Source organism: Falco naumanni, chromosome 11 (genome assembly GCF_017639655.2).
Source record: "Falco naumanni isolate bFalNau1 chromosome 11, bFalNau1.pat, whole genome shotgun sequence".
NCBI classification, from domain to species: Eukaryota; Metazoa; Chordata; class Aves; order Falconiformes; family Falconidae; genus Falco; species Falco naumanni.
Genome location: NC_054064.1, coordinates 32,043,292 through 32,062,121, shown reverse-complemented (window position 1 = coordinate 32,062,121; position 18,830 = coordinate 32,043,292). Strand labels below are relative to the sequence as shown.

Here is an 18,830-nt window from a genome sequence, read left to right as displayed (position 1 = left end):
ACAAACCCTACAGCGCTGCAGAAAAACCCCATGTTAAACTATTGAACTTTCAGCATGTGATGAAGAAAGAAAACTCTCAGCTGAGCTAGTGTGGGGGGTGGGGGTGGTGGAAACCGCACACAGGCTCCGAAAGAATAAAGGCACTTTGGCCTTTTCTCATGGGCCAGACAATCTGTTGAATGTTGGGGAAATGGCAGATTATCATACACATCTATAACCTGATTGTTGCTGCAGACTTGCAGAGAGCTGTGGCAGTTTGTCCCCTTCTGCTGCTGAGTGCCCAAGGTGGCTGGGTCCCTGGGGCAGGGCTGGACCCGAGCCCTTGCTTGTTAGACACAGCCCATGCCTCTGGTGGAGCTGTAAATAGGGGCTTTGGGGTGGAAATTGGGTGAAATGGGGCCAAGACTGATTTATGCTGTTCATTGGGTGATGCTCGTCTGTCTGCTGCTCCCTTGCTGCAGGAGTTGAAGCAAACAGCCCACAGCTCCACAACTGGCATATGCCCAAGGCATTAATTGTCCTCTCCGACACCCTTTTTTTGTTTTGTTATGGTCTTCAAAGTTAATTGAGTTGACCTTAGCAACTGTAATTAGCTCTAGCAATGCATAGCACCAAGGGCCATTTAATGCTGTGCTCACAAGGAAATCTCAATCCTGTACAATTATGGAAACTCAGTTTCTAGGAATATAAGATGTCACACATTCTATAACTTTCTCTTTGCTTCCCATTCCCTCTGGTTGATTCAACATGGGGCTGAATCCTTCCCATGCATGGTGCATCACCCGCCAGGTGTGTGCCGCCTGGACCTGCAGAACCGCGCTGGCTACACAGCGGTGATGCTCACCCCGCTGGCAGCTGCCGAAACAGGTGAGGACATGGAGGTGGTGATGAAGCTGCTGAAGGAGGGAGACGTCAACCTGCGAGCTGCCCAGGTGTGTCCCTGTAGTTCTGTTGTTTCTTTGAAAACCAAGCGTGGCCCCGTGTGGGATCGTGCCGCGGGCGGAGGGCAGCCAGCCTGCAGTGGGGATTTATTTGGCAGAGGCATCTGTGAAGTGCCTCCTGCTGAGCTCGTAGCCTCCTGTTTATGGCCGTCACTGTGCGACGCCAATTCAGGCTGAGGCATCACCATGTCCCCGGTAGAGATCTCGGGCTGCGGCGCGGTGTATCATTTGCATGTGCAGCGCCAGGCTGAGACTCGGCAGCAGACAGTGGGTTGGAGTTGCTGCTTCCCAAAAGTTACAAAAGCAACCTCAGTTGAACTGCAGCGTGGCTGCCCACCGGCTCTCTGTGGAGGGATGCGGGAGCTGGGTAACACGAAGAGGCTAAAGGGAGGCTGAAAATTTTGCAAAATGATTTTTCTGGGCTAAAAAATCAGAAGTGATACCAGGGAAGAGCAGCATGGGGTGGGCCCCAGGGTATAGGAACCCCAGGTCTGCCAGCAAGCTGCTGTTTCAACGGTGTCACGCATTTTGGTCTCAGGATGACAGTGCCCTCATCCAGCTTTTCTTCCAGCCAGCTGTAAAAGTTAGTCTGGAGTGAAGTTAAAGTGCCCAGGAGTGTTAGGGGGACAACTGGGACGTCTGGGGCAACTGGGAGCTGGGCAGTTTGGCCATGCTGCTGCAAAGACCCTCCGCATGGACAGGGCAGTGGTGCAAGTGAGCAGGCATCTCTCACACCACCTGCTGAAGAGCCCCAGGGTTATTTAAGAACAATATGCAAGAAGATGCAATATGCATTAATAATATTATTACTCTCTATCTACTATGCAAAAAATATATGCAATTATATATGCAATAATAACATTCATTATTATTATTATTATTGTTCTATAACGGTCTGAATGAGCAGGACCGTAGCAGGCCGGTGGGTGAGGGGTGCTCAGCCTTTCCCTGTGCGGTTGCAGGGAGGCCAGACTGCCCTGATGCTGGGGGTCAGCCACGAGCGGGACGACATGGTGCGGGCCCTCCTCGCCTGCCAGGCTGACGTCAACCTGCAGGATGAGGAGGGGACGACGGCCCTGATGGTGGCCTGCCGGCAGGGCAACGCCGACATTGTCAGGCTTCTCTTGGCCCAGCCCGGCTGCCAGGTCACACTGACAGACAAGGTGAGGCTCCGGGGCTGCGCTCGGTCCCGTACACAACCTCATGTGCAGTGGGTGGGGAAAACTCATGTTGGATCACAGTTTACAGGCAGCAATGGCCAGGGGGTGGGTTTTAAGTGAAGAAGTATCATTTTGGTCTTCTTTCTAGTCAGGGGACCACTTTTAGGAGAGTAGCCCTGGTTTCGGTGCTTGCTGGATGGGGCGGCTGTGGCAGCATCCTGCATCCCAGCCATAGCCTGGGCAGGAGCACTGGGGGAAGAGCCCAACCTAGTGTAAATCTGAAAAAAAACAGATGAAACCCTGGCTATGGAATCAGCAGAGCTTCAGCTCCAAGAAATTAGCAGCAATTAACTCCCCGCTGAGAACAGACACCTCTCCAGGGGGATGCATGGGATGGGGCTGGGCTGGGAGCAGCCTAGCTGGCCAGTGGAAATTTGCGTGGGCTCACAGCGACAAGCTGCGTGGCTGTGTGTATAGTTACTATACTTGTAGTTCTAACTAAATTACAATTTTGTCTAAGATGCTGGCCAGCACCGGGACCAGGAGAGGGCACGGCAGGGACGCATTTTGTGCAGTTGAGGTTAAGCCCCAAAACACCATGGGAAGGTTGCAGGACGGTGACTCATTTTAAGCGAGGGAGTAAGTGCAGGGGAGGAGGTTTTGGGGGTAAACTGCTGGGCGTGAAATACCCGCTGAGAAATATCATCAGCGCGCAGGTTGCAAATAGCAGGGATGGGGCCGAGGAGTGGAGGCGGTTGAGAATGGAGCTGGGTGGATTACAGGAGTGGCTGGGGCGAGAGGCAGGGATTCGGGCAGTAACGTCTTCACCTCTTCCCTCCCCGCAGGGCGGTAACTCGGCCCTGTCGCTGGCCCAGCGTGCTGCCCGCGAGGACATTGCAGCGCTCCTGCGAGCCCACGCCGAGCAGAGCCCGTCCCTCTCTGCGTGACCAAGCGGTGAGAAGAAAGTGGGATGGGGAGTGGGGAACAAACTGCTCCTTCCTGCAACAGCCCTGCTGCTCGCCTCGGTGGCCACGGCCGGTGTAGTAGATTTCCATACATACAGGGGGATGAACCCTGTCAGTTACCTGCGTATGTTCCCCATGTCTAATTCTCCTCATTAAGCCTGTTTACACCCCCCCCTAATCTATGCACATTGCCACAAATGATTCCAAGCTCTCCTATACACTCCTTTTGGTACAGATTTGGCAGGTGAGCGACCAAAATGAAGGAGAAAAGCACATTAGAAAAGCAATACTTAAGTCTTTTGTAACCTTAGATTATGTTTGTCCTTTTAATCAACTACTTAACTGTATCTCATTTAACTTGTAAGTTTGTGTCCTAATATTTATTATTAGCTCTTCTGTATGTAGTGGCAGGCAGTGATTATTCAGTATATGTAACGACAAACACAAGCTGGATGGATTATGTAAAGTATAAAATCCTATTTATGTTTGCTTATGTGGGTCTGATGTAAGAATTAAAAATTAATGCTCTAGGAAAATATTTGAGTATACCAGACCCAAACACACAGACATTGTTTTGCCTGTATTTGGAATTACCATATGGCTCTTATTTTTCCTAATTAAGTTTGAGCTAACAGGGAAGCGTAGCCCATTGACATGCACCGTGCATCAGCACATGTGATGCTCAGGCACAGCAGGGTGGATCAGGTTATCCCAAGCATGGCACAAGATGATCACAACAGATTCCCATCCCAGGATGCATTAATGTCCGAGAGTTTGGTGGAGTGACCTTGCTGACAGATGCCTTCCGGGCAAGCATCTGCTCTCCCCTTTCCCTTGTGCTTAACCTCCAGATGCCCAAACCACTCCCAGCTAAAGCCATGCCGTGATTTAGCTGCTGGAGTTGGCTGGTGCCAGCCGCCCCTCCCCCCACCCCGCCATGGGGCACCCACAGGGTCAGTCCAGCATCGCCTCAAATCATACGTGGGGCAGGGAGTCTCTCTTAAATCCCCCTGCTGCTGCTGCAGAGGGAGGGCTCCAGCCCCACTTCTCCAAACACCTTTATACTGTCATTAAGTTGCTCTGTGCTGGGAAATGCCGTTTCGTGAGGCTGTGCTGCACCAGGACCCAGTGGATGCCCTCCACAGGCTTTGGGGGACCTGGATGCCACCACCAAAAGCCTGGATCTACTTGCCAAAACTAATTAGCTAACTAGGGAGATTTGCTTTTACTTTTCTTTCTTTTGTTACTAAGCAGAAGTTAATCCTAGACTACTTTGGTTACTTCCAAGTCAATTCACATCACGATGAAATCTCTCTTAAGCTGCCTTTACCCTTCCCTCATATTGCAAAGCCGCTGACGAGCCCCCATCCTCACGCCGGTAACACTTACCGCCTTGCAGGGAGGGGAGGACAGCCCATGCCCTCCGTTTTCCATGGAAATCTGCCATCTGCTCCATTTTCTTTCTTCATGTTTTCAGAAGCATTCACCATCTCAGATGTCTAGGCGCCTTTTTTTAACTCTAACCCAAAATGCAATTACCTCTTTTACATACAAATAAACTCGAGTTAAACCTTTACCTGCATTTGCTCCCGTGCCTGTCCCCATTGCCACGGTGCTCTCCCGGTGTGAGGCAGCAGGGATGCTCTGGTGGACAGGGCAGGACAGCCCTCGGCCCGCAGTGACCGCACGTATGTGCACATGGTTAAATCAGGCATTTCTCAGGTGGTTCTTCAGACCAGTGCCCCCCGGAGGTCCCATGCCCCAGCTCACCACACAGACAGGGCAGGGTGGGAGTTTTTTTGCAGGAATTGCCCCGATTTATGTTCCTGGGGCTGAGCACTGAGCACCCAGAACCAGTGTGAGCACCCACAGCATGGCCACCAGGCTCCGGCTGCAAGCAAAAAGAGCTGTAATAGCATCCAAGTGACAATTTTCACTACTTTCCCGAGAGCTCTGGAACTGCGCTTGCAGAGAGGAATTTCACTTCAACTCTGGCTGCTGCCCAGAGTGAGGTGAACTTTCTGGCTTCAACATAATAAATGTGGGAGATTTTCTGCTAAGGATGAGGGTGGCTTTGGGAAGCACCTGCCTTCTCCTGCCCATGGAATTCCTAGGGATATTGAGCTCACTGTAGTGCGACTCAGGGAGAGGAAACATTTTTCGGTCTGCTGCAGCACACGCTTTGCTGCTTTCCCCTGCCTCCCTCCACATCCCCCTTTTCCTCCTGTTCCCACCCCGGCAGCCCAGGCTGATTAACTACATCCCAAGAATGTTTGCATTCCTTTGCCTCATATTTCCTCTTTTCCCCTCGATCCATCTGCCCCATGAGGAGCAGCTCCCATGGGGTGACCCCCCGGAGCAGCTCCTCCGCTCATGTGGAGCCCAAGGGACCATGGATGGTTCAGTGCTGCCCTCGGCACCTCCCCCTGCCCAGTGTCACACTGTAGCAGCACCAGATTGCACAGAACCGACAGAAAATCGTCTGCGGGATCCCAGTGCCACAGAGGGCCCCAGAGCCAGCCTTAATTTATACGGTAGAGATCAAACTAAATATAGACAAGCAAAATACATCCCCAGTGCGAGCGCTGTACAATACAAATGAGAGACAATTAAGTCACAGCAAGGAAAGAAATTAATCTAATGATCTTTACGAGCTCACCATCTATGAACTGATTAGCTATGAAGGGAAAGAATGACGAGAAACTCATCTGAACACGATTTTTCCACTCTCCTTATGGCCATTTCTAGTGTATCCCTTTCTCTTGATGCGAGGAGGGGAGTGGGGACTCTGATGGTCTCATCCAAGGCACCTCCATGGTCACGGAGGAGCGCGGCACTGTGCAGCCCTCAGCATCCACACTGCGACTGAAAAACAGCGTGAGTTCCAGTGATTCTGTGGTTTTTCCCCTCTAATTTACCGCTACCTTCAGAGAAAGCCCTCTGCTACCCAGATGTTGTCCCGCACCCCAGACGCACACAAGGCCCTCGGGTGTCCCCAGGGATGCCAGGACTGCCTGAGTGTGACACTGGACACCAAAGGCTTTGGTGGCAGAACGGGGATGGCCAGAGGGGAGAGGCCAGAGGAACTGCAGCCAGCTCCGCCCAAGGTCCATCCTGGGTAAAAGGGGACTCTGGATGCCTGCAGACATTCAAGGCCAGGCGGGATGGGCTCTGAGCAGCCTGATCGAGCTGGAGATGTCCCTGCTCACTGCAGGAGGTTGGACTAGATGGCCTTTAAGGTCCCTTCTACCCCAAACCATGAAGTCTGTGATTCTATGCCTCATGCCTGGAGACCCCACCCGCAGCTGGCAGGCTCCAGCTCCATGGCAAAAGCAGGTTCTGAAGCCACCATATAAGCACACAGCGCATGACCCTGAAGGGACTGTGCTGGGGCATGGACCCCTGGGGGAGTGGAGCCCCCAGCCCTCCTCTGTGCCCTGGCTGACCTCACTGGTGCTGGACCTGGACAGAGCCACACCAGACCCTCTCACCCCAGCTGCCTTCTGCACGCGGTTTGGTGCCCGTACCCATGCCAGATACAACACACAAAAGAAACCAGCTGGTGGCTTCCCCCCTCCTTACCGAAAACCAGATGAGCCCAAATTGTTCCTCCCGCCTCTTGCGCGCTGCCAAGGCACGGGAGCAACGCCTCCCTGGGGCACCAGGGTTGGAAGGCACTATCCAGAAATTGGGGGTGGGGGTGGGACACATGGAGCTGCAGCCATGCTGTGCCCACCCAGAGCAGGACAGCCCCCATGGCCCCCCCCGTGCCGTCCTGACATCAGCTCCAAGATATGCAAGAAATGAAACCGCCGCCCAGTCCGTGGCTAAATGTGCGGTCCCTGTGATCCAGCAGGCCTGGACAAAAGGCTGCCTTGTGCTCAGCGCCTGCGGGGTGGCGAAAACCTCACAGGGCTCGGCTGTGGGGCGGCAGGCCTCTGGCTGGGGAAAGAAACAGCAAAGCGGGCTCCATCCCTGCTGTGGGGATGCAGGTGGTTCCTCGGCATCATCTTGAGATCACACAGCACAGAGAAGGGGATGGAACAGTTGCAGTAATTTGCAAACGTTGTCCAGGCTACTTTAAACATTGCAGTTAGCTTTTGTTAAAGGTTAACTCATTTCTTCTGCTGTAAATATCAAGTATCCTCAGCCCACAGCACAGAGGAGGGCCCGCCCAGGAGCAGGGCCAGGAGCCCTGGGCAAGAAACATCCACTGGCCTCCGCGGCGGGGCCATGGCCACGTTCACAGCACAGGGAGAGAGCGGATCACCTTGAGCCCCATGTGCGCGCCGAGTCCCATGCAACTCGTGAACACAACTGCCACTGTTAATTAAATTGGTGGGACCGCAGGCAGGCAGTGAGGACATGCTGTGGCTTCACTCCTGTGACATCTGTGGGCCGTTGTCTCCCCACATGGGGTGACAACTGGGTGCTGGGATGAGTGTCTTAAGGCTTAATGCTGCAGGAGAGGCAAAATCGATGGCTGGCAGGTTTCTCGGGTCCGACTTGAAGCACAGGGTACGAAACACAATCACTTCTGCTTTCTCTTTCCTTCCCTCGTCTTGCCCACACAGGTGGCAGAGAAAATCAGCACCTCTCAGTTTATCATCCAGAAACCGCCCCATCAGCAGCTTGGGTGCTGTCAGATCAGTGACTATCAGCAGCATTTAATATTTTTAGAAGAGATGAATGTCTCGGTCACAAAGGCAGATTTATTTGCCAGAGGGGATGAGCTGCCACAGGGGCAGCATGTCGGGCACATTGACAGCACCTCCGCTTTGAGGTGTTTGGGGCCCGGCTTCCACCCAGCACCTGGTCCTGTCTCCACACCTTGGTGGGGAGGGGCTGCTTCACCCTGCTCTTGCCAGCCACAAAGCGCAGTTATCAGCAGGGGCAAGACAGGCTGTGATTTAATTTCCTAGAAATCTCTTGTGGTACTCAGACGTCTCCTCCTTTTCGCAGCACCCACCTATTTGCAGGGGAAAAAGCCAGCTCAGAGGTGTGGCAGTTTGTCTTTCTTGGTTTGAGCTGAGAGGACGGAGCATCCTTAGAGCATCCCTTGGGGCAGCCTCTCTGGCAGAGCCACCAGGCCCGGGCCGAATGCAGCAGAAATACAATATTTTGTCAATTGCTCCATCTAGTGCCATTTCAGCAGTAAAAGCAGTGAGAGCACAACAATCGGAGCCAGTGCAGCCACCGCGGCTGGGGCTGCGCAGCGTTCCCTGGCCGGTCCCTGCAGTGGTTCGGTGAGGATGCGCAGGTCCCTGCCCTGGTCCAGCACGGGTGCCATCAGCCGATGGCAGCTGTGCGGAAGGGGCTGGGGAACGCACTGCCTCCCTCGCACGCTGCTAGCTGGTATGGAAAGCAGCGTAAGAAAAGTACTACGTGATTTCTTAATAGTTAAAAATGCTCATAGGGAGTATTACATTGTCATGGGCAGATGTTTCCATATAAGGGTTTATAGTCCCATTTTGAGAAACATGAGAGAAATACGATAAATGAGACAAAGGCGCTCAGTCCTGGGTCTGCAAGGTAAGAGCAGATTTAAAAAACTCTGGCAGGGTGTGCTCCAGCCACAGAGGAGGTGAGGACCAGTTGCCAGCACACCACCAAAACCCAGGCATCACCCGAAGGCCAGGGACCACGTACCCCTGGCACGTGCGATCTGTGAGGGGAAAAGCTGGTGCTGAGGGGGTTAAACAGCACATGGCCAACAACAGCTCAGCTTTACCCTGCACAGGGTGACACCAACACCAACAGCAACCGTTCCCATTTGCCACCCCACTCCCCAATTTAAAAGCCAGCAATATTTTAAAACATTTGCCCACGTAATAATCATAATCTGTCCAGTTTTATCTGCTTCCCCCAATGCAGCAAGTGAACAGGTTCTTGTGAGCATCAGGAGCTGCGCAACGATTCCTGCTTTGCTGGCCGGAGCAGTGAAATACCCAGCTAAGAAATAAACCCATCTGACAGGCAGGTCCCACATGCACTCCTCACTGGCTAAAGCTGCTTTCCAGCGAGCAGCGGCAGACACCAGGCCAGTATATCTTCAGGAAGAAAACTTGCAGAGAAACCGTGGCAGGGACTGCCAGCAATGCCAGCAGTGGGCGTCACCAGTAACAGGGGCTTCTTCTAGCTCAAACACAGCTTGGAGCAAAAAACGTCCCTGTTGAGAAGTGTTTTTTGGCATGACCGTGCTGCAAAACATCCTCTCTGGCACGCAAATCCACCCCATCTCTTAAGGTGAGCACTAAGGCCTGTGCCAAGCACCATCGGTGCTGGGGGATACAAGAGCCCCCAAACCCTGCAATGGGCCGTGTGAGGAGGCATCGGGCTCCTGCCCACGGTTTAGCCCTTTGAGCTGCCGTGGGAGGACAGGGGGTACCGCTGGGGGGCCCAGCTCAGCCCTGGGGGCTGCACGCAGCTCTCAGCAAACACATCAGGCTGTTGGTCCTCACATCTGTCTCGTGGAAGCTCCCAGGTGTGGCGTCATGCTCTCGCTGTCTCCCATCCGCATGAGATTTCTGCTGAGTTTGCGTTTTAGGAGCACCGCTGCACACAAGCGTCCAGAGTGTCCTTTTTCCTTGAATGGTAACAAATCTGTAAAAAGGCCCACCTGGCAGAGAGGGGAAAGGAGGGAAAGATAGCGCATTGCTGTTTAGGGGAATTTCTTTGCAGCTCCCTTTCTGCTGCACACAAATAAACCAGAACCTGCAGCAAATGAGTCCCAGAGTGCCAGGAGAAACCCATCTTCTAAACATGTTTATTTTCAACAGATGGCCTGTCATATCTGCACATCAAAGTGTTAAAAAAGAAAAAAATAAAGCCAATGAAGGGCTTTATGAGATGGAAGAGACCATTCCTGTTCAAACTGCAAACAAGTAACCCTCCCAGAAAGTACATTTCTTCAGGAAAAAGGAGACCTTTGAGGACCTCTTCTTTTTTGGTTTACTTCTTCCTTGCGGCAGCTCGCTGGTGATTTTGTAAAGGCAACTGCAGCGTCATGTCACTTCTGGAAAGAAAACCTACTTCCTAGGATGATGGAAAGGAAAATCCAAGCTCAGCAGGTCTGCATTCTGCCCAAGGCATCCTGGATGGGAAACACAGCAGAATAACCTCATGCAAATGTGGTTTTAATTGCTACAATTACTTTGATTAGGATGTGATTTTTAATTTTAACTGGGCAGTTACAGAGGCATCACACCTACAGCCAGGGCTGCTCTCAGGAATAAAGAGGTTTTTATGCTGCTAGTGAGTATTTTCCTTTGTGTGCAGGAATCAGAAATAAACTCTGCTCCAACCCACCAGACTTGTGAAAGCAGCCGAGACCTTGGAGCCCACCTGGACAGGGCTGAAGGCAAGGTCAAGGTGATTCATGTTCCTTTTCCATTTGGGATGCTGCAGAACATGGATCTCTGATTTGCTGCTATCCTAAGGGGTCCAGCTATCACAGGATTGCGTGTTAGAGAACAAAATGTCCATTGCTACTAAGAGGAAAAACAATGACTGTGACAGTGTTTAACCAGAAAGTAAATACACCTAAATAATGGACATGGAAGTGTGAAACCGTGGAGAAAGATGATAATGGAATTATATATCAATGCTCAGCACAACTGTAAAAACTAATGTTTTATACATGTGTAATGTTAAATTAATTCATTCCAGTTCTTCCAGGCGAAGGTACATTAACTGCTCCATCTCAGCATAATCATATTACCTCAACAGGCTCTATATATGTCATACTTCCAGGGTGGTAATCGCCATTTGATTAATTACAGGGAATTTAGAAGCATTATGGCAATTCCTTATGCAGCAGTATAACATGACACAGTCCCCTCATCCCTTGCGGCTGACCTGCTGTTCGCACCGGCCCACCATCCACTGCCACGGTTCACGTCGCTGCCCGAGCACTGTCCCAGGCTGCACCCAGCGGGCGCTTCAGGAGCTCAGTAGTGCTTGGCAGTGGGGATCATGCCTGGACAGACTTTGCTCCCTGGCATGCTCACGTGGTGGGGAGGGCACAAAAAACTTACAGTACCTCAATCCCAGCCTTTGGAAGAAGTCTAAACATAGGTATAACTTGCCTTTTCCTTTGCAGATTTAGCCAAGAAATGCGAACAGCTCTAAGATGGTTCCTGGTGATGTCAAGAATGTCCTTGATGGTGTCACTGCAAACAGCAGGCTACTCCCTGTCTCTCCAGGTGAGGAAGCTGATGGAGGGACTGTGGACAGCATGTGGTCCTTCTGAAAGAAAAGGCTCTGACAGCTGAGTCCTCAAACCAAGGCAGAAGCCCCTTTCCCACTGGTACATACGAGCAGAAGGGTGGTGAATGGCACCTCTGAAGGGCTGCGAGAGGCCTATGGTATAGATGCTCCTCCTGCAAGCATCCTTTGTGTGTGCCAGATTTCTCCTGGCACAATAACGGCCACTTGGCACCTTCGTCTTCATCCCTCGGTTTTGCTGCCTCTGCACCAGATTCTTGGTCTCTCAACCAAACCATTTTTGGTGGCATTCCCCTGATTAAAAACTACTTACCAGGCTGCAGCCACCTCAGTGGGTGGCTGAATCTTTCCGCCGGAGGGCAGATGTGCACAGGGAGGCTCCCTGTGACTATCTCACTCGGGAGCAATCCTTCTACCTGGATACAGAGCCTGGCTGGCTGTCACCACAGCCAGCTGTCACCGCAGCCTTCCATCACTCCTACAGTGACTGCCGCTCCTGCTGCCTGAGAAGGGCAGTCACAAGCCCTACTTGGGATAGCAAACAAAGACATCTCATGCAACAGATTTTAACAGTGACTTAAATAAAAAATAAAAATACAGAACTACTTATGTAACCGAACTTTATTTAGAATCTTTGAAGTCATAAAATATCTCATTTTACTGATATACGTAAACATACAATCAGGAGGTTTAATTACTTTTTCCCTTGCACAGAAATAAAGTTTTAAACAAACCAGAACACCTCAACCCAGACAAGCGTAATGCAAATTTAATTATCTAACTTGGTCCTGCACATACAGCACACGCTTCTCTGCATGGTCACTGGTTTATCTATTAGTTGCAATATAACTCTTGGCAGTAATATATTCAACACACAAAGTGCAAATTACAAGAAGCAGAAAATGTTCTCTCTCATTCTGAGCAATAAGAAGTGCAAAATATCTCAGCCCATAAATTCTATTCTTTACGTATATGAACAGTATGTGCATAATAGGCTAATAAATAGCCACGTAAAACTTCATAGATTAAATGTGGCAACATCTTAAAGTAGGAATGCAACAGTTATAAAAACATAATCAGACAGAGGAATCATTACATTTTGTTCATAAATTCCATACACTATTTCTGAGTGTACCTCTTTCACCTACCCGCCTTTAACTTCTGCATACCCTGGATACTTCTGCAACCAAACACAGTTTGTTAAAACCTCTCCAGTTCGCTACATCTGGACATATTTCTGTGCGTCTACAATCAACATTCCACTAACACTTCCCTTGGCAAATCAAATAGTGCAGCGAGAAGCCACTGGAAATGTGAGGTCTCTTCCAGGCACTGTTAATGAAATACCAACTAATGGTTCCAGCAGGCTAAATGCACTTTGTGATTACCTAAGAAAACTTTTCAGTAAAATAAGGAAAACTGTTTCAATTAGAGCTAATCACAGCTTGCTTGTTTCAGTGTAGCTCATCTCACTTCAGTACCTGTTCTCCTACATAAAATGGGGAAATACCCACTCTAGCTATACCATACCTAACAACACTACCTTTAACACAAACCCCACAGTACTCAGTTATACCGCAGATTTTCAATCTTCTTTCTGTTTAATTGCAGGGATTTTTCACATAAAACGAGCAGCCAATTTCGACACACACACCCCCCCTTTCATTTCTCCCATCATCATTACAAATTACACCAAATAGTCCAAATCAGACTGGGCTTCTTCCTCTAAAACCCTACTGTTCCTCTGGATAGGAAGATTAAACCACAACGACTTACATTGCCATTAATCTGCCTGCCAAATTCATTTGCTAAATTACTACGGCCACAGTCATATAATCACTGCAGGAATGGTTGTGACACGTAACGAAGTTGCTAACTTCTGGCTAAACGTTCCCGCATCCCACCCCCACTGCACAAAGCAGGACAGGCCTTGGGAAGGCTCCTCGTGGGCTTCAGCACACTCTCACCTTGCTTAACTTAAACCGAAAAAACAGCCAGGGGCTTCGACTGAGCCACCTGACTCACTGGAGTGGGCTGAGGGATCCCCTTCTGCAAGCTCTGCCCTGGGGAGGACAGGCACAGCAGCCAGCCCCGGGACCACATAATCCTGAACCGCCACAGTAGTCTTCTGTGGCGATCATCTCACCACTGCCTGGTGTTACTTGGTATTAGCCAAAATTGAACTCCAGCAGCCCCAAGAAAGAAGCATCCGCTGATCCGTGAAAGCCTCTTCCTGCACTATCTGATCCTGGGGAGACTTTTGGAAATGCAAAACGGTTTGCTGGTTTGGATTAACTTCATCTAGCCTTAAAGACAACGTGCAGAGGGACTGCTCACAATCATTACTAGAATTACAGGATCACATTGCCGAAGCAAACTTTTTATCTTCATTAAAGTTTCAGGATGAACAATTATGCTGCAACTTGGCACAACAACAACTGCCTTTGTATGCAACATGCCTGGCATATATCAGCACATTTTTTCTTCTTTAAAAATATAATTAGAATAGAACGAGATACGTTGTTGTTGTTCATGCTGCCTAAATATCTGAAAAGGCTCAAACATTTTAAAAGCCTAAAAAAATAAATCTCCCTTTCCCCTAGTTTATTTTTCATGCTAAAGGCTGCAAATTGACACATCACAGTAATTACCTCTGACTAACTTCCATAGACCTACCCAAAGAGATAAACATGAGAAGTTCACATTTGACTATCAGACTTACTGTGCCGAGCACAAATAATTTCCCAGAGGAGAATTTGATATTTCATCATTTGGAACAGTGGTAATTTAATTACATTGCTAATGTTTTCTGGCATACTTGAAAGGACAATTAGCATAAGTAAATCATGAGTGAGATGACAAGTCACTCGGCATTTATTTCTGCTCATCAGATGAGATCAGTTGATGATCTAAATTCTCGTTTGTGTGCGAACTGATTCCAGGTTCAGCAGTTGTAACTGGGGTTCAGACTAGTGGGGATAAACTGATGTATAAATAAAGTAAAATGGACATTGTTCTTTGAAGTTTCTTAATTAAACTTGTTCAGAGAAACCTCAAAAGCCGCCAGAAGTAGGGGAGGGCGGGGAGAAGGGCTGATAAATGAGGAAGGCTAAATGAAGCTCGAGATGCACACTACCCTTTCTGGCAATGGGGTGAATACTGATTCGTTTTTGCCAGGGTTTGCTTTATATCCTGCTCAGGGCTGAACAGTATTATTATAGCTCTACTGATGTTCTAAAATAATTGTACTTATCTCTGCAAGCGCAATGACATTCATGATAACACCGTTAATGTTACAGTTCCTTTCTGGCGCTTCAGAATAGCTACAGCTTGCTCATGAGTAACACCTTCCAAAGCTTCCCCATTAACTGCTAAAATCTGATCACCACGCTTCAGTCTGCCATCGTCCGCAGCTGCTCCCTGCAAACAGCAAAGCGAGTCATTAGCGGCTGGTAGCATGGAACCCTCCTGTCTCTCAGAATGCTGATGGATGAAATGAGGAGGGATGCAGCACTGGAAATCCCACCGTAGCTGGGTGGGGAACATGGGAAATGACAGTGCTGAAGTCTCCCTGAGTGCGTCAACCGTTGCCCATCGCTCACCCTGCCTATCCAACCCTGCAAGATCTGGGGCACTGTGGGTGGGTGATACACCCTCGGGAAGAAGAGAAAACTCATCCCTGAAAAAACTGCGGTGTGAAGGCTGGTCCTGGCTTTTATGATAATGGGGAGGCTTGTTAAAGCGGCGTGTAAATGCACTCCACACCCAGGGCTGAGAAATGGGTTAAAATGTGGGGAGGGAGAGGAATGCAGAGCTCACGCAGCAGAACAGCCTGGGTACTGCCCAAAGTCACGGATGGAGCAGGGCTCCATTGAAGGTCCTGAGGAGCTCCCACAGAGCTTTAGTAATGGCTGTTCTCCTCCAGAGGCCTCGGTGCAGCTCTTTTATCTAAATCCTGAGCCCTGCCCTGCCCAGCGGCCGGCTCATGGTGTCTACTCCTGCTCCATGGCCCCAGCAGTGACTGCACTGTATTCTAGCTTTGATTAAGGGTTTCTCAGCTGTGCTTACATCTAGAGACTTGTAAATCTAAGCATCAGTTTAAACACATAATTATCTTCCCATGTTAATAACTGAACCGAACCATGTTAATAACTGGCCCACATTGAGCACATTTCTAGCAAGGGGATGGGTGGGAAAAGGGGCACCCCTCCCTTCACGCTAGCGGCCATTCTGGGGCTATGCTGTGTTGTGTTTCTTCTTCAGCTTTGGTGGCCTAAGCCACTCTGTACTTGGGATGCCCAAGTGCCACCCTGGCAACTCAGGGCTGGGGTCAGAGATGGGCTGAGGCAGCTGTGCTGTGAGTGGCTCCAGCACACAGGAGTGGAGCACTCACCGAGAGGCATGAGAGACAAGCTGGAAGCAAGGGAGAATAACTAAAGCCAGGACTGATGTGTAAGCCAAACAATTAATTATCAAGCCACAAGGTACGGCGTTTTTGTCTTTCGGTCTTTTTTCTCATTGAGGTGACTATCTGGGCAGAGGAGCTTATTGCTGGTTCTGCAGCTGAAGCTCAGCCATAAAGGTACAGCAACTGTCTCCTCTCCTGTACAGTGGGGAAAGTGATGCCTTCGTACCTCTTGGAAGGCTCTTTGAGATTTACAGATAGAAAACTGCCTTATAAATATTTTAATGCATAAAACCAAGTTTCCCAAGTACACAGAGCAATTTTGCTGAGATAAAGCAACTTGTTTCAGCCACCAGTAATATAAACTGAGAAGCCAGCTGTGAGTTCTGGGTCCACTTACATCAATGTACTTAGACAGTACATTTTGCTCTCTACTACATAATATATTATCCAAGCCAAAGCTTAGGTTTATTTTTAAAGATAATACAGGAAAAGGGAGAAAATAAAACAAACAAAAAAAAGATACCTTGGCAAATATAGTCTTGACATAAATGGGCAGGTCTCCGTGGGGACTTCCATACCCCCCTACAATACTAAATCCCAGTCCATCAGAGCCTTTCTCCAAAGTAATAATCTTAGGCTGAGGTGCTCTGAAAACACAATAAATACCACTTAGAATAGCAATGTGTGTCTCTGGGGACTTTATGCAGAAGGAACACTTACAGAGATATTTACCTATCAAGTTCTTTATGCAGTCACAAACCATGACTCTTGCCCTTGCACTGAAACACAGTCCCGCACAGCCCGGAGTTCAAACGCTGTTCTGTGTACTTCAGCTCCTCACTTTGAGAATACTTATTTTTAACAAGGAGCTCAACAAAAGCACTTATCTCTGATGCAGAAGTGAGACTCCCCTGATCTGCAGTCACTGCACATACGTAAAGGAGAGTTTGCTTTCTTACCAGCCAAGCTGTCATCTTTAGTCTGTGTAAGTGGCAACTGCAATGAGTTCCTTGCAGCATAATTTTATTTTATGACTTCAGAGGAATGAGTCTAATAGACAGCATGCAGCCAGGAACACTTGTGTTTATAGTCTCAGCTCTACTGCAGGCTCTTCGGGCTGTGTTCTAACAACCTGTATTTGACCTACATCCCTGTGCCCTGTAACCGCAGAGGCTGACTCCAGAGCCCCTTGCTCAGCGCATTGCTTAGAGCCTGAACTCTCTCCAGGGGCTTTTCCTGTCTATGGTGAGCAAAGGAAGATTATTGGTGGAATTCAGAGCACTCAATATGTATATAATCCATCTCAAACTTGAAAAAGTAATTTCTACATATTTAGAAAGAATTATTGTGGACAAAAGCTGTTTGGCATCTTCCACCTATGTAAAGGTGTAGCCTATGATGACTAATATCTAGCCATTTCTTTAGGACAGAATGAATGCATACACCCACCTAATTCTGCTTCATATTTTCACATTCAAATTTCCTTACTATTTTCGTATGAAAAGAGAATACAAATCCTTTTGTGAAGTAAGCAATTCTCCTTTGAGAGCAGCAATAAAAACAGTATCTCACATTGTAAGACTAGAGAATGCAGCATAAATGGCTTAACTTTTATACTCAAACCCCCCTGAGGTAGGGCAGCAACTTGCATCTCAGCTCCTTAAAATAAATATAAGGAATCAAAGAACAAAAATGAGGAACATAATGAAGCTAATGAACCAAAAATGAAGATCAAATGAATTTCAAAATGATAACTGGAATGCTATAAGGTGCCCTAAAAAGCACATGATGGAGAATGAGGCATGGTCATGGGAGGGCTAGATCTCTAACTTTCATTCACCATACAGAAGCATTTTAAGTAGAACATTTTTTAATCAGACTTTTTTGAACTGTAAAGCTAAAAAGATTCAAAAGACAAAAAAAAGTTCTGGGTCATGTTTTGAAACATTCGCCTGTGATACCAGGCTTTTTAACAACTCTTGCCTTAGTCTGGCAATGACAAATTATTTCAAATTGCTACAATCATAACTCCTTTCAGGCAAGGAAGCCAATAGACAAGGGCATAACTATCATGTCAGCACAACACATCAGAAAAGAAAGGAGATACATGTTTTTTGAAAAATGTCCAGAACTAGTGCTTGGAAATGCATTTTGTGCTTATTTACTCAAGCAATTTCGGTCACCAGGTGAAGATGTGAGTCCATAAGCAGCTTGGAGAAAGTCACAGTTTTCATTTTAAAGGTGATGCAGAATTAGAGGGAAGAGCAATGGGAGAGACCTCCTTCACTACCCTAGGATTTTCCCTATGGCACACAGAAATCCAGCTCATTTATGCAGACTATGTGCAGACTTACTCGGGATCTTCAGAAGGATGCTCAGTCGAAGAGTTCAGGTTGCATCCCGCAGACATGCTCTCCAGCTGGGTAGCAATGGCACTGATGTTGGTGTCTGCCACAACCTAAACAGAAGGATGCAGTGAAATACTATGTGTGTTCACTTAACACCAAAGACATCCAGACTAATTATGTAGAACATAGCCAATACATTAGAAAAATCAATTGTTGATTATTTTCTTTTCCAAGAAAATTACAAATACAAGTCCTACTCTCTGAAATGCCCTACTAATTCAATACTTTCAAATAACAGAGTTAATAGCAGCCACCTTTCTGGGGATTTAACGCAGACTCTGCTTTGAAGCTTTCTCTTGCCTTTGCATGACTATCGCTCGGATGGTGAACAGAGGGATCAGTCTTTCTGGATAATCCAAAGAAAGAGGTTACTTTGTCAAGGAAATAGGTATGTCTCAAGAGTATGCCCAGGATGGCGCTTGAAAATAAAGGTCTCCCACAGAGAGCACCTTAGCCTTTAACAAAATACAAAGATCCAAGGGACTTCGGGGCAAAGGCCCTGAAATACCTTGGACTGGTTTGTTTGCTGAGCAGGGAGGAAATTAATCCTTGGCTTCAACTTTTCTGCAATTTCCAGCATAAATCCAACAAACTGGATTCTTAAACTTCCCAGTTCTGGGTCCTGTATTATTCTGAAACCATCAAGAATTACCACCCCACAGTAATTAATAGAGTCAATGACATTTTGACAGGTTATGGGGCCGCAAACTTGCTCGGCTTTT

At 48.4% G+C, this 18,830-nt stretch overlaps 2 protein-coding genes across 9 annotated transcripts in view; one reads left to right on the top strand and one right to left on the bottom strand.

Annotated features, from left to right (window-relative positions):
- Positions 1 to 11,894, top strand: part of KANK4 (KN motif and ankyrin repeat domains 4) — a 44,140-nt gene extending 32,246 nt beyond the window's left edge. For 2 of the 3 annotated variants that reach the window (XM_040610079.1, XM_040610077.1), the window contains exons 8-10: positions 790 to 932; positions 1,904 to 2,104; positions 2,947 to 4,641. In XM_040610079.1, the coding sequence (XP_040466013.1) occupies positions 790 to 932; positions 1,904 to 2,104; positions 2,947 to 3,048 (446 nt within the window). In that variant the 3' untranslated portion in view covers positions 3,049 to 4,641. Of the gene's footprint in view, positions 1 to 789; positions 933 to 1,903; positions 2,105 to 2,946; positions 4,642 to 11,167 lie in introns of those variants that run through there. The other variant, XM_040610078.1, reaches the window with a different exon arrangement.
- Position 11,895: 1 nt separating this feature from the next.
- PATJ (PATJ crumbs cell polarity complex component) overlaps positions 11,896 to 18,830 on the bottom strand; it is a 157,164-nt gene continuing 150,229 nt past the window's right edge. For 4 of the 6 annotated variants that reach the window (XM_040610070.1, XM_040610071.1, XM_040610073.1 and 1 more), the window contains exons 43-45: positions 18,055 to 18,158; positions 16,224 to 16,347; positions 11,896 to 14,712 (exon numbers count right to left, since the gene is read on the bottom strand). In XM_040610070.1, coding sequence (XP_040466004.1) covers positions 14,566 to 14,712; positions 16,224 to 16,347; positions 18,055 to 18,158 — 375 coding nt within the window. In that variant the 3' untranslated portion in view covers positions 11,896 to 14,565. The remainder of the gene's footprint in view (positions 14,713 to 16,223; positions 16,348 to 18,054; positions 18,159 to 18,830) is intronic. The other 2 variants (XM_040610075.1, XM_040610076.1) reach the window with 1 other exon arrangement.